The sequence below is a fragment of the Mytilus edulis genome, chromosome 3, assembly GCF_963676685.1.
Source record: "Mytilus edulis chromosome 3, xbMytEdul2.2, whole genome shotgun sequence".
Taxonomy (NCBI): Eukaryota; Metazoa; Mollusca; class Bivalvia; order Mytilida; family Mytilidae; genus Mytilus; species Mytilus edulis.
This window is the reverse complement of record NC_092346.1, coordinates 74519010-74535028: the sequence shown is the minus strand read 5'-3', so window position 1 is coordinate 74535028 and position 16019 is coordinate 74519010. Positions and strand designations below refer to the sequence as shown.

The following is a 16019-nucleotide window of genomic DNA, read 5'->3' as shown; positions in this document are numbered from 1 at the left end:
GAAGATTCTAAATCATAACAGAGTTTACATATACTCTTAATTCAGAAATTATTGCGATGTCTCTATTATTGCCAAAAATGCACATTTAAGTCTAAAATTATGAAATAGCAATAATAAATGCATGAAATAATTTCTGAATTTACAGTAGTCAAAACTACTATAAAGATCGGATATATTATTCTAAAACCTGTAATTTGCCTATTGTAGTAATACTTTTGCATTTCAAACCTTAAGTTCACCTATGTTCACCTATTTAATAAGGTCATGTAGCTTTCTGTGGTTCCACATTTTTCTTATATAGAGGGTTGAATATATATGTATGTAATAATTCAAGGCAGAATAAGTAATATATTACCTCTATCAGGATTGGATGGAGACATTGGACGAGGTGTAGAAGGTGCTGATCCTTCATCTGATGTAGAACCTGGTGATGGAACACTACTGACAACTGAAAAACAAACAAACCATCATTCAACCATAGAAATAATGAACATTTGGACTTTACTGAGAAGTGATGTGTTTACACTGATCCATAATAATACAGAGAAGGTTTATATCCAAAATAGACCAAAACTCTTTTTAATTACAAATGTATAACTTAATTAAAACATTATTTATCTATCTTGCAATAATTTAAAACAATCTGATGTCAACTTCATGTTGAAACAAAAAAAAATGGTTGTCTGGTAAGCATAAGGGTCTGTCTCAAACTTGTAGTGAGGTGTAACTTTTCCTGCACCTTAAAAACCCAAGTGTGACATTGAGATGAAGAACTTCAATCAAATTGTTGATATTTTGCTACAGATTCAATATTTAGTAACATTGACTTTCAATTGCTACAGTTTTCTAACTTTATTCACTATTTGCATTCTTAGAGTGGTGAAAAACAAAGAATCATTATTTACAAAGATGTACTCAAGGCAAATAGCAGACAGGACAGGCTTATATATGAATGTATGTACTAATTGCACAGATTAGACAAATCTCAAAAGGTGATGTAAATATTCAGACTTATACATTTAAATATGCTCCGAAGTTGCAAACATGATAACACACAGAGCTTAAACAAATTTCAATGAAATATGATAATTCTTTGTGCATCAGTCCACAAATGTAAGGACATAGCTTTGACATTTTGTCATGCTAGATATCAATACATGTATAAGCTTCACTATGATCTGGCTGTTAGGAAATCGTCTTGAAATTTGATTTCACATTACAACCCTAAATGCAACATTAAATTTTACAATCACCACACAAAAAAACTGTTAATATCAGGAAAATCCTCCTTTTGATTTGAATGAAATTGTATAATATACAAAAGAATAATTTTCATTCGACAGCTTTATTTTCAAATTTTTAAATATTATCAGTCACCACACACAGGTGAGTTATGCATAACATAATTATTCATAAAACGTGCATTTTGATGTACTTTTATATTTCTATCTCTTCCCCCTCTTATCCATTACAAGCAAATTATTTCAACAATAAATTCAATTTCATTGACTAGGAAACATAAAACAAGCACAAAATGTATTTATGTCAAAATATAAAAAGAAGTGGACACATTATAAATTCTATTACTCAGGTGTTCAACACCATTATGTCAGAATTCTGAGGCTTCTCAATAAATTCCTCGGAAGTAATTTTTTATATGTTTCCTGTAATATTTAATCCTTTGTCATATAGAACGACAATATGAATTCAATGAAGCATAATAGCTAACTTTTACTGATTAATAACACAAACATATATGTACATTTTGTCCCTTTTGAAGATGAGCAAATGTGTGTTTCTTTTTAAGAAAATGACAAAATTGACATCAAATGTACTGAATAATCCCAGGAAGTTGTCAAAGAAAATAGAATAAGAGTAATCAAAGAGTTTGTAAATACCTGTTGTTTTACCTGACTATCAAACCTTTGATGTTCATATTTAACCGATCAGTATATGTCAGTCTGCTCATTATAACATGTTCACATTCTTAAAATTACAAATTTTACTACCAAAACATTCATTTATTTTGTCAATTTTTAAGAATTACAGATTTTATAGTGGTCACTTTTATACTTAATTGGCCATTTTTAAATTAACATACATCTAAATAAAAAACAATATTCATCCAAAATTAGTCATACGTTATTATATATCTAAAATTGTAATTGCCATAAAAAGAAGAACAGATCTACAATATTATTTCAAATTTATAAATTGAAAAAATATTCCTAACATTTTGATGCACTTGGTTTTTGTAGTTAAAAATCATTCAATTGGTTGTGTTTATGTAATTCCTGCATCAATTTTAGATCTTCTATTGTTTTTTCTCAAAATAAATTCCCATGGGCTTTCTCTGCAAATAATATTGCATAGCACTTTAACTGTCATTCAGATATCCCAGTATTTCAGTGGAACAGCGGAGCTGACATGAAGAAGTGCGTGACAAAACGACTATTATTTTAGTAAAAAGATAAACATGAATTTGAAAAGACAAATGTGAAAATCATCAAATTACAGAAACTTATATACCCCTTTTAATATTGCACCACAATTGGAGGAAACCAATCCAACAGAACAGGATCTAAGTTGGACAAAAGCATGCAATAACAATAGTAAAACTATAGACTCAAACTTGGTAGATTTAAAAAAAAAAGCATGGAATAAACTAGAAACTTGAAATTTGATTTTAAAAAATATATTACATGTTCCCCATATATACAAAAAATTCTTAAGGGTTCCGCGGAACCCAGTGTCTCGCCTACTTATGCTGTTAATTGCAGGCTCAACAAAAGAGGAATAAAATCAATAAAAATATTCCTCTTGATACTGTCCAAGTTTGGTAAAAATACAGTATGTTTTTAAAACTTTTTTAAAAAGTCCATTTATAAGTAAAATACAGATACTAGCTTTTGATCATAAACAAGCTTCTGTCCAAGTTTGGAACAGGTCCAAAATAGTATAAGAAAGTTATTAAAATTTTAAAAATTTTAACCACAGAGTGAATGCGTTGTTTCCTGGCAGAAAATCTAAGTCCATTTAAAAGTAAAATGCACAAAAAATGGATTTATTTGTTAACAAAACTTACTTCTGGATACTATGTTATGATCATAAACAAGCTTCTGTCCAAGTTTGGTACAAACCCAGGATAGTTTAAGAAAGTTATTAAAATTTCAAAAACTTTAACCACAGAGTGAATGTAATGTTTCCTGGCAGAAAAACTAAGTCCATTTTTAAGTAAAATATGGAAAAAATGGAATTTTATTTTTCCAAAATTTCCTTCTGAATACTATCTTATGATCATAAACAAGTTTCTGTATAAGTTTGGTACAAATACAGTATAGTTTAAGAAAGTTATTAAAATTTCAAAAACATTAACCACAGAGTGAATGTAATGTTATGGCAGAAAAACTAAGTCCATTTATAAGTAAAATACGGAAAAAATAGAATTTTATTTTTACAAAATTTACTTCTGCATACTATCTTATGAACATAAACAAGCTACTGTCCAAGTTTGGTAGAAATCCAGTTTACTTTAAGAAAGTTATTAAAATTTCAAAAACTTTAACCACAGAGTGAATATTTGTTGACGCCGCCGACGACGCCGACGCCGACGGAATGTAGGATCGCTATGTCTCGCTTTTTCGACTAAAGTCGAAGGCTCGACAAAAATCAATCTAATTAAAAGTAAATCCTTTAACTGCTCCTGTTCTGATATGTCGCGCATCAAGGTGATGCGCGACATATCAGAACAGGAGCAATTAAAGGATTTAATTTTAATTAGATTGACAAAAAATATTCTTTTTCTTAAAACCAATTTAAGAAAAAGTAATCAGGGGTTCAAAAAATCTATTATAACCTGTGATTTTACTGGTTAAAAGCAAATCACCCATATGATGCTTATGAAGGACATGCATTTTTTTCTTCTAGGAATTTTAATAAGTCTTAGTAAGTTTATGATTCATGATAAAATCAATTCATTGGGAAAAATTCTGAATGCTATCCGTAATTTCTCATTTCAAATATACATGTACATGCCCTGTATTACATCATTTCAAGATCTAAAAAAAGCTAGCAGTGATTTGGTGAAATATTGTGAAATTGTGTTAGTCCTAGTCATAATTAGGTCTAAGGAAACCAACTAGACAATATTTGTAGTTTATATGTAACCACTTATTTACAACTAAAAACTGAAAATGGACAAATGTTATAAAATAGATCATTAAAGTCTTCCATTTGCCTGTTTAACCTGAATGGACCTTTGTTAAATAATAGTGGTCATGTTGGTTTATCAGTAGGAACTCAAGGAATAAATTTTAAACAAGGTACACTAAAAAGGATTGTTACCAAGTTTGGCTTCAATTTCAAAGGTGACAATTGATATAGCACAGACTTGAAGCAATTGCTCCAAATGGCGCTATGATAAGGAAATTTAAAAAAAAATAATTAGCTTTTGTAGACAAAAGTCATGTTAATTGCACTCACACCAAAATAATCATCAAAATATTCGCCTTCTTTTACTTTATGGGTCCCGACACTTTTGGACTTTACTTTAGGGGTCCCGGTCCATAAAAGTTTGGGGTATGTAATTCTATAAAAAGATAAGTTCCCTATATACCTGTTCTAAGTGTATTTAATTTTTAGATTAATTATCCAGTCTTTTTGCTGTTTTAAGATGCATTTGCCTATAATTTAATTTTGGATGAAACGCGTCTTCTGATTAGCCGATGTTATTTTGTTATCAGACCATAGACATAATTTAGTCATGTGATGGTGATGTCATCAACGTTTTTTCAAGGTTTTCTACGGTTTAAAATGGAGTTTAGAATTAAATTATAAGAAATGATTGTATTATTTTTTCTGTCTATTCGAAATAACATAAAAATGTGTACATATATTGTGGGACCCTCCATTTTTCAACAGTAATGTCGGGACCCCTAAAGTAAAGGAAGGCCAAAATATTTTCTTTTTCTCAGGACACCAGAATTTATAAATTTTCTCAACCTTCCACTCTACCATAGTACTCTTTAAAAATAGGCTGCTATGTGTAAGTGATAAACTAGTTCATATTTTCAAATACATGTATATTTAAAACTAACCGTTTTGAAAGCCTAATCCAAGATATTCAGCCAGTTCATTGTGGTCTGCATGATGAACATAGTCAAAAATACTGCTACCAGTCATCTCAACCTGAAATTAGAAAAATACAAATTATAACTTATGGAAGCACATTTATGATCTCCAAAAAATAAAAAAATATCCATAGATTTTTTATCACAAATTTAATCTGTGATAAGCTCTTAATTCTGTTTACAAATTTATATTAAAAGTTATGGATAGAGCTAATATTGAAAGCTCTTCTTCTGTATATTGAAGAATATGTTTAGAATCAGCGCTTCTTAAAAACTCTTCTGTATACTGCCATCATAAGTTATTTGAACTAGAGCTTGAAGAAGGCAAATACACATACAATATTGAAGTTAAGACATCTAGACCGCACCAAGCATTTTTTTATATGAGGCAAAATTGTTATTGGGTAATTTAAGTTTCATCCTAACAAATATTCTTATAATCATATTTAATCAGTCATATAATAGGCAGAGAGTTTTACAAACATTTTTCACATGACAGGAGGACTAACTACAAGTATTCCAGTTTATGTACCATAACCTGGTTATTATCTATCTAAATGGCCTTTGTGTAATTGTTTCAGCATAGAACATTTTGTCTTTCGTCTTCAGTGCCACATGGATATTCAAATGTTCACAAATGTAACTTATGAGATAAACTACTGCAGATTCAAATAAAAATGCAATCTTTTTGTTAATTAAAAACATATAACAAACAGCGTAATGAATTTTTATTTTTGTTAGTAACATTATGGTAAAATATGTATGGGCATTGCTTCAATTAATCATTTACTATTGTTCGTTGTTGAAGATTTGCATTAATAATTGCACTAATTTAATTCTGCAGTTACAGTAATTAATAGCATTGCACAATCATAATGCATAATGAAAACTTGTGTGACAAGGTTGAATTTAAATCAGTCTTTTTGAACAAACATATATCAACAATATGACAGTGCTGAAAAGACAGAGGGCAACAAAGTGAAGTGAATTCTGCATGTAATCAATATTTCTTTTACACTGTATTATAAACACCTTATCATGTCGGACAACCTTGGTAAAAGGCTTTAAATAAAGTTCTTTGTAAATAAGTTGATGTAAGGTATATCTAATTATAAGACACATGTGCTATATATAGTCTTGGTTAAGTCCAACTTCATTCATAACCATGACAATATTAACACACTACATGACATATTTTAGACTCATCTGACATATGTTTTCTTTGTCAACTTGTCCGCAATAATTATAAACACTAATTATTTTATTAATTATACTGTAATAAATCTAGTTAATCATAATAAATCTTACACACAGATATGAGGAAATAAATGTCTTCACCACAGAGTAGTTTGTCTTCTAACAAAAACATCTTAAATCTAATTGGTTTACTAAGCTGACTTTAATTTGACCAAATGTAAAATGCAAATATTTAGATGGATGTCAAGGGCAGTTGTGCTCATTTAGAAAAAAAATCTAAGAATAAATAAACAATTAAAAGCAAACCTTTACATTTAAATCATAAATTATGCAAATGAGTACTTGAGAACCTTTTTGAAAAGGAAAAAAATGCAGAGCAAACCTGCAATTGTTGACAATGTCTGAAACTTTTATGAGACAAACTAAAATGATCTATCCACTGTTAAAGTTTCTGTTTATCTATGATACAATAAATGCTATATTGACACCATATAAGGAAGATGAGGTCAGATGAACTGTGTCTATAAGACATCTAGATCTTGAGAGGATCCAATATACCAACACATGAGAAATGCACATGATAAAACAACAAGCACATTTTAATAAGCAGTCACTGAACCATGAAAATGAGGTCAGGGACAAGGGATATAAGACAGATGGAAACTTTGTAACATATGTTTTCCATATACTTGTACAATTTAAGTAAGCATCCAGGTCCCCTTCCTTCCAAAATATAATGCTTTATACACATCATTAAAGCTGTCACAGTCCCTGTTGAATAAGAATCCCTTTTCTTAAGCATCCTGCAACTTTTATCGCAGACAGACAAAAAATTAACCACAAAGTTTGATTAAGATATTCTAATGAATATTTCAAGCAATTTATATGAATATGGTTTGTGGTTTTCATAGAAAGTAAATAGAAAAAAGTTTAAGGGGACAAACCCAAAGAGATGGTGATAGTTCTTTTGGCACGAAACGCAAGGTGAGAGAAAGTATAAATGGTGATCTTGCAACCTGCTTTTACATCTTTGATGATTAATCTTATACTGCAAAAAAACTAAAATATATCATACAAAATCTTATGTTACTGACATTTATTTTATTAGGACTGACAGGTCACAAGTATAAGATTCTACAAGGCATAATTTAATTTTAATAGTTATGTCATTTTAGCTATGAAAGTCTTAGAAAATATATCCCATGTGTCTGCTTAAGTTGTTTTAATTAGTTCCCTGTAAAGTGAGTAATCTCGGGACAATATTTCCTGTCTACTGTACTATTTAAGATGTGTGTTTTTTCTGAAGTCCTGACCTGAGGTAGAACCATGTCCATTTAAAGACCACTTTCGAATTTGTTGCATTTTCGTCAAAAAATTTGGTTTTAGTGAATATTATTTGTGCAAATAGGAGCATTGTCACTTCCTTCCCATGTTGAGTGAGCTGTTTTGTTGCTATATTGCACAAATTACATTCTAAGAGAATAGCTCAAGAGAATAGTGCTCAAGTACCCACAGAACAAGCATTATTTCTAGTATATTCTGCATAAAGCTGATCATGAAGACGCTTGATGAAAGTTAATAGTGCATGGATACAGGTAGTCTCCTCTTTCTGGTCAATGACTTAATAAAGGCGTTCATAATTGATGGAAATTTTCAGATGCAGGACATATCTCGAAAGTGGTCTATTCTAACTGTCAATATGTTGGTTTGTTTGAGCCTTCACAGTTGTTGGTCAGTTGAGTCACATATTAGTCACAAACCTGAGTAATCCAACCTCATTACATGAATAAAAACATATCAAATATAATACAAATAAGCAAAAGAAATTTTACTTTATTCTAGACATCTACATTAATTCAAAAGGAACGGCCATTACAGTGGCTGATTTCTGTAAATTTTTTTTTTTTTTTACTGTTGTTGACTTTTGTTAACTATCCATTTACTGACGGGGTGGTCGGGGGGGTCCTGATCCCGAAATTTAAATCTGACATCCCAAAATTCTTGAAAAAAGAATTCCCGGATCCATAAAGGATCAATCCCGAAATCCCAAGCTAAAAAACACCCTATCCTGACGTCCCGAAAAAAGGTTCTGCTCCCTCCTGTTGTGTCCAGTAATGGTCAATAATAAGGTGTATTCACAGTCACATAATTTTGTCTTTTGATGGACTATGGTCTCATTAAATTTTGCAGTCATTCCACATCTCTTTATTAAACATGGATCAGTGTAATTTGAAAAATGTTAAAATTTCTTATAAAACCAAATACTGAACTGTAAATCTACAATACAGATTCGGCTAATTTGTTTGCTTTTTTGTGCGGGAATTATCATCAGCTTATTCTGTAGAGAAAAACTTATTTTACAAAAATCGTTAATGCAATAAAAACAGTAACCAAACAATTCAGCTATATGTATATAAACAGGTAAACATGCTTGTATGTTTCTGAATTTGACACCACTGTAAGAATATTTTTAACTGACTTGAAACTTGAAAATACACTTGAACATAACCTTTAGTCAAACTTTTTTTTTCTTTATTTTAAAAGCATAATTTCAATAATATTTCTTTCTATTACAAAGGCTGTAAGGGGCTTTTCAAATATTACACCGATACAGTCTGGATTTATATTAACCCCCAGTTACTAATTTTATAACTGAATGATTTTCTCTAACTGGTATTTATCACTTTTGTAATTTTCTTTTATTAATTTCTATACATCTTTTCTGTAAGCAAAAGATCAAGCAGAGTTAAGAAATATGTAAAAGCAACACACCTTTTACTTGTTCATACTTTAGTTTTATAATATTTTACTTTAAGATACAGTGATCATAAAAACGAGGGCTATTTCAGTATATGACCTATGTGTCCTTCAGATGTGTAATATTAAAGGTTCTGGTCTAATTATAAAATCATTATATATTATATATTTTATAAAGAGTTAAGGATTTGTGATTAATGGATGAAAAATAACCATAACTTACTTAAAAAAAAAATTCTTAGTTCCATCCAATGTTTTTATTTTCAATGAATGAAAATTGCTTCACTGACATACAAGCTAAAATTTAACAACTTACATTTAAACTTGAGTTTCTGAAACTAGACCGGAGATATTATAACGAAAATAGGGACCCCAGGTGTTAATTTTAATGATACATCTACCCTCAAATAAAACAATTGAAAAGAGATCTAATAGGGGGATAACAGCGTCTCTCTATGTTTGGTTAACAAATCTATTCTTTCAATTTCTAAACAAAATTAACTGGATATTACACTTATCTATATGGTAACATCCAAAACCTTAATCCATGCTGCTGACAAAAACACATTTTGTAATGGTTTGTAACAAAAATTGGTATACATGTAGTATTTCCTTGTGCTTTATTTTTTTTTTAGTTACATTGCATTTTCTTGTTTTTATTTGCTTTATTAGCTATCCTTAAAATTCTCCCAAAGTTCTGTAGTCTCCAAAAATTTAGTATAAAAAAACTGCTTTTCTTGCAAACATCCTTTCTTTCCCTGCATTTTGAAACTGCTTTAATATATCTTATAAAAAAGAAGATGTGGTATGATTGCCAATGAGACAACTGTCCTGAACTGTCTTAGCCTTTTTGATGAAATAAAAAAATAAACTTTTAACTGTCAACAGCAAACTGTTTGTATATAAAAGGAGAAAATTAATTATTGTAATTTGAGGATTGTTTTAATTTGAGGTTGAATTGTAAATGACAGGATATTATTTATAGCCCTGAGGGAACAGTCATTAGGGGATGACCTCTCTGTCACTGACAGGTATCCAGTCACTACTGACAATAACAAAATTGTCTCCATAATTGAAGAAGTCTAGTTAAGATGCAAAACTGTAAAAGGCAACTTCTAGTACAAATTATTTTGATAGTAATCATTACGACTTATCTGAACGATTGTAAAATGATGATTGTGGTGTTTTGTTAATTTAGTCCGAATCAATTTGTATGCAAACAGATTGCCGCAAGACTGACATTGATAAACATAGGATCTCTGTTAATGACATCCACAGATGAGGTCCCTTTAATCTATAACGGTGTTATTCCATATTAGAATATTACTAGCAATCATTATTTCTTTATAATTTTATACTGAAATCTAATGAAAGATAAAGAAAATTCTATTTAGAATGTCTTATTAGCTTGAATTATGACAAATAAAAATGGGCTTTTAATGACATATATTTGTCATTTTAAATCTTTTCTTGAAATTTACAGATTTAAAACAAAGAAAATATGACTTCTCAAATCATCATTTATATTGCCCAATATGCCTTCAGATCATATTTGCCCCACAAATCTCTTTTTTCAAAGCTTTTCTTTAAATCCAGGGACAAAATTATCTTGAAAATAGTACTGAATTAATAACATCATTCTAAGCATAAAATAAAATGAAACAATTTAATATGACAGATCATCATATCCAGTTAGTATATGTATGAAAGTTCACAACCTATTCATTAATCCTAAAAAAGTTAAAATTCATTTATTATAAAATTATATTTATATGCAAATGTTAAAATTAATTTTCTTTACTTAAACAATTTCATATACAGTTTAAAAAAATGTATATCATGTCTTCTTTATAATTTAAAAACATTATTCGATTGTCAGCTAGAGTAATTAGTGGAGATCATATTTATGAAGTAGAATATTTTTTAAACAAAAATAAGCAAAAACTATCTTCAATTACATCTCTTTAAATTCAGTTTTGCTTGGATTGAAAAAAAACTAAAATTCTTATTTTAAATTTTGTCAACCTATTTTTGTCAATAGTTTATTCAACATCTTTGATGCTTGGCATCCGTATCTTAATATTGTAAACGAATGCAGCTCTACAAGAACATTTTTTGAGGTTCATTGCAAGACAATAGTCAAAAAAATTAACAACTACTGTTGGGTTTTTGTGTATTAATTTCTGCAATAGTGATTGATTTAGACCAAGTTTGAATTAAATGAATGGTTTTCTAAGAAACAATTTGAAATGTAAATCTTCCTGTGGATCCTTTACATAGTAGATGGTTGTAGTTATATTTGATGTGAAGCATAAATTATCTTATAAATTGAAAGTTTTTAAATAATTTTTCTATAAATCGCTAAGTCAGGGAACTTAACAAGTAGAGGGCTGCTTATAGTATAAAGTATAGAGGAGTCCTTATACTGTCCTAACAAGTTTTGGATCAAGGTTCAAATGTTCGGTAAAAAGAAAGACTAAACAATACAAATGTTTTTTATTGAATTATGACAAGGCCGTAAAACTTTTCCCAACATTCACTTTACATGGTATGTTACATTCTTGATATCAGTGCCAATAATATTTATTACTATTGCCAAAAAGGCAGAAAGTAAAACAGGTCACTGGCTTATAAATATCTTATTTAAACATTATTCGCTGGCATTAAGACATAATGTTTACAGTACTGGCATCTATTCAAATGGTTCTAGTTTTGTAATATACAAATCTAGAATATGCAGATGACTTTAGGATTGTGTATCTTGATTTATACCACACATCATATCTGATTTTAATTAAATTCATATTAAACACATTCTTAATAGCTAGTTTCTGTTATATGCTTGCATTGTTAACCTGTACTATCATATTTTTTTACTTCAGTTTTGACTTCAACAACTCTGCATAAACAGAACATTACTTTTAATACAGAAAGGGGGTGGGGGGGGGGGCATAAATTGACCCCCTTTAGTGCTGTCATGCCACTGCATCAATATCAACCCTAATTTCTTAAAAGAACACTTAATCTGTTGTATGTCCTTATATGGAAACTGACCATGTATTTTTTTTATAACCATACTGTATGCAATCAAAATGTGTTCCATGTGTTTATAAATTTCATAGAGGCGACATTAATATGCCTTTTTGTTATCCTTATCACTTCATGGCTGTCCTAAACATTTTCTTCGTTTATATGCACTTAAAAGAACCATGACAACCTCATAGTCGGCCAATAGAACAACTGTATTTAGTTACATGGTTGTATGTCAAGTTTTTTTTTATTCTAAAGGAATGTTGTAATTAATTCATATGAATCAAATTTGTTCTGTTCTATGTATCTGTAATTCATTTCGTTTCTAGAGTTCATATAATTTGTTAAGCTCTACGGATTAATGGTAAAAGGTTCTCCAAATGAAGAAAACTTACTTGTGAAAGCCCTAGGTATATTGAGACAGTTTCTGATATGTACAAAAATCTTCCATCACTTCCAAGAGCAAAGGCAAAACCATCAAGAGACTGAAAACAAATATATGCAAATTTAATATGCACAGTTACAGTTAAATTAAATTGACATGCTTTTGACAGATAAACAATATGGTAATATGTATGTATGCAAATTGAAAAATATTTTTATCAATAAAAGACATGAACATTCTATTGCATGCTACCATTGAAACCACTAATTCATAACGTCAAGTTAAAATGTCTTCTTGCTTCCTTTTGTGTTAATTTTGTTTTGTTAGTCCTGAGTAAAATTGGTATCTTCAGCTATAAAACCAACCATACTCTTGTTATCTTGAGATCCTTGTTGAAGAAAATGATCCTTATATTCCAACTATCATTTTTAAATTTAAGTGGCACTTGATAATAAGCAGACATTTTTTACATATGTCCATAAAATTCATTTTAATTAAGTTTTCAGATTATAAATAAGTAACAGACAGATAGAAGCATGACCCAACATTACACTTTGACATAATGAATTGAAGTGATTTGTTACTCAAACATCTAATTTTTATAGACACAAATATATGCACCATTATAATTGAATTTACCAGTAAATATGTTTTGATATACCCTAAAACTGGCTATCAGAACCACAGATGCAATAGGTAAAACAGATCAAAATCTGCTGTACAAAAAATGATAGCAAAACCCTTTGAACAGACACATCTACTGAACACAATATCAACAATTGTTTAGAGTGACAATTTAGATCACAGACCTTAATGTATCTGCTGGAATGATAGCAAACAATAGGGTGTGATTAAAGGGCTTGTAATCTAGTGTAGTCTTTGGTCTCTATCTGCTGTTATACTTTAAATCAATATGTTGATTTTCTCTATTTGAATAATTGTTATATTTTTCCATCTAAAAACCTTTCACCTGAAGGACTCAGGAAAGATAAGCAATTGTAACTAACTGTGCTTACCCTCGTTAAATAAAAAAAAATATTGTCATTAGTATTATTATCATTTTATAGTTTACAATATGGTATGAGTTTTGTTTATAGTTTGGTGAACAGAGACGGCTTTAGGGGGGGGGGGGGGCCCTTTTTGGGAAAAAATTTGTTTGCTTATATAGGGAATCACTGAAGCATGACTGGAGCGGGCCCCCTCTTAGGTCAGTCAGTGGGCCCCCACTTATGAAAATTTCTGGATCCGCCACTGGTGAAGACTGTATTGTGACTTAATTACAGTTGAACCCATCCATGTTCTTTGGTTTTCAGAGTATAGTTTTCTCATTGGCTACCATAAAATTTCTCTCTAGTTTTTCAAAAATGCAAAAATTGGTAAAAAAATTATTATTTAAAACCAAAACTCTTATAAAGAGTTGTCTGTATTCTGAGCTTTTACACCAAATCAGAATTTTCATACTATACTTTCAAAGCTATCAGACAATTATTTATTCTACCCTTGTGAGCTACTTTAAGATGAAGTGACCATGTTCATTTGAATATGAATCATTGGACATACTTTTTTAAGTAAACTTTAAATTATAAGAATGCATGTGCAAACAAAGTATGATTTCAATTGGCTAGGAGGAGATGCTTTGTTTAAAATTCCTAGAAAAGAGGCATCAGATGCAGGGTATTGACAAAATGAAAGAATGTCTCGTTAAAACAGGTAAAATACATACCCGTAGCTTATTCATTGTAATGTATATAACCAGTGGCGGATCCTGAACTTTTTCTAAGGGGGGCCCGCTGACTGACCTAAGGGGGGGCCCGCTCCAGTCATGCTTCAATGATTCCCTATATAATCAACCAATTTTTTCCCACAAAAGGGGGGGCCCGGGCCCCCCAGGGCCCCCCTTGGATACGCCTATGATAACACGGTTCTTCTATGATAATCAAACAATAGAAAATAGGCAAAAAATATGTAGTAAATCTTTTTATCATTTGCACTTTTATCAGTTGACAATAGATGGACTTTAATAGGCAATCAAAGTTAGAAAGAAATTAACATAATAACCCATAAATCTCATATAAATACATTAAAATACCCAATACAATATGTACAAAAGTCATTAGGAATGAAATCATACATGAAATTACAATAACACCAAATCAAGAACCATTTTAGTTTTTGTGATATATCCTCACAATTGAATTGAGTGAAATCAGCAACCGCTGTTATGGCATTCATACCTTTTGTTAATTTTGTTATGATGCAAAATAATTATTACCCATTTTTTTCTAAATTACCATCAAATGACACATGAATCGTGTGCCATTGACATTGATATTGTAAATTGACCTTAAATTGTAAGGTCAGCTGATGGTTATTGTCCTTTATTGGACTGGATCTTTGTTGGATTAGGATGGATTATACTGGTCTTTAGCACGATCATTGCTTCTAATATTGTCTCAGGAAATGAAAATTGTTCTTTGTGGAAATTCAATAAAATCAAATGGCAGAATATGTCATTGTTAACATTGTAATGTTACAAATAGTACTGCATCAAACAAATAATGCTATTATTCTCTCATACTTAAAATGTATTGCTTAATTACTGGGTTATTTTAGATGTGGAATTCATATATGACTAAACAAGGTTAAAATGTATTGATATATTTTTACAGAAAACGAAGGAAGTGTAGCAGTCATTTCAGTCTTGTTAAGTAAAAAATATGATACAATCTTCTAATACACTCTTATTTTTATCATGAAAGTAAAGATAGTAGTGTATTTTTTGTCAATGGGTCTTAGCTAAGTCAAAATGATAGATTTAGAGGTCATTCCTAAATTTGTTTGATTTATAAATGTTACTGGCAAAATCTGGGTGTGAAAATACCACTTATTCCTACAGTTATTTTCTATAAAAGTTTCCATTTTTGAGATCCAATGAATTTTTGAACAATTTAGAATAGTTTTGACCAACTTAGAAAAAAATAATGTTTAAGATAATGTTAGGGACGACATCAAAAGATTGATGTAGGATAAAAAACTTAAATCAAATAGTTTGGGGGTGGGTGTTAAAATTCTGCAAGTTTTGTATATCTAAATCGATTTTTACATATATCCCTATTGGTAAATGAATTTTTCCCAAATTAAGTTAAGAAGGGGGGGGGAGGGGGGAGTGAAAAAACTATGTAAATTAAGTTTTTTATCATACATTGAACTTTTGATGTCATCCCTTAGTTATGAAAAAACATGAAGTTATTTGTATAAAAAACAAAGAAATGATAAAAGGGGCACAGCTAGTCTCCATTGGAATACCAATCACTTAACATTATCTTTTGACCTGCAGTAAAACCTCGCCAAAATGGGGAGTCCATATTTTCTGCATTTAAAAAACTTTACCGAAAGGTCCATAAGTGGTCTGTTGCATGTCTGATCTATCCAATATGGCCCCATTATTCAGTAGCATTCTAAAATTCTTGTCCATTATCCCCTTATTTCAGGACCTACACATTGTATTTATTGTTTATTTG

At 30.1% G+C, this 16019-nt stretch overlaps 1 protein-coding gene across 6 annotated transcripts in view; it reads right to left on the bottom strand.

Moving 5' to 3' along the window:
* LOC139517432 (protein trachealess-like) overlaps positions 1-16019 on the bottom strand; it is a 63827-nt gene that overhangs the window by 19390 nt on the left and 28418 nt on the right. For all 6 annotated transcript variants that reach the window (XM_071308441.1, XM_071308443.1, XM_071308446.1 and 3 more), the window contains exons 4-6: positions 12509-12598; positions 5097-5187; positions 356-448 (exon numbers count right to left, since the gene is read on the bottom strand). In XM_071308441.1, coding sequence (XP_071164542.1) covers positions 356-448; positions 5097-5187; positions 12509-12598 — 274 coding nt within the window. The remainder of the gene's footprint in view (positions 1-355; positions 449-5096; positions 5188-12508; positions 12599-16019) is intronic.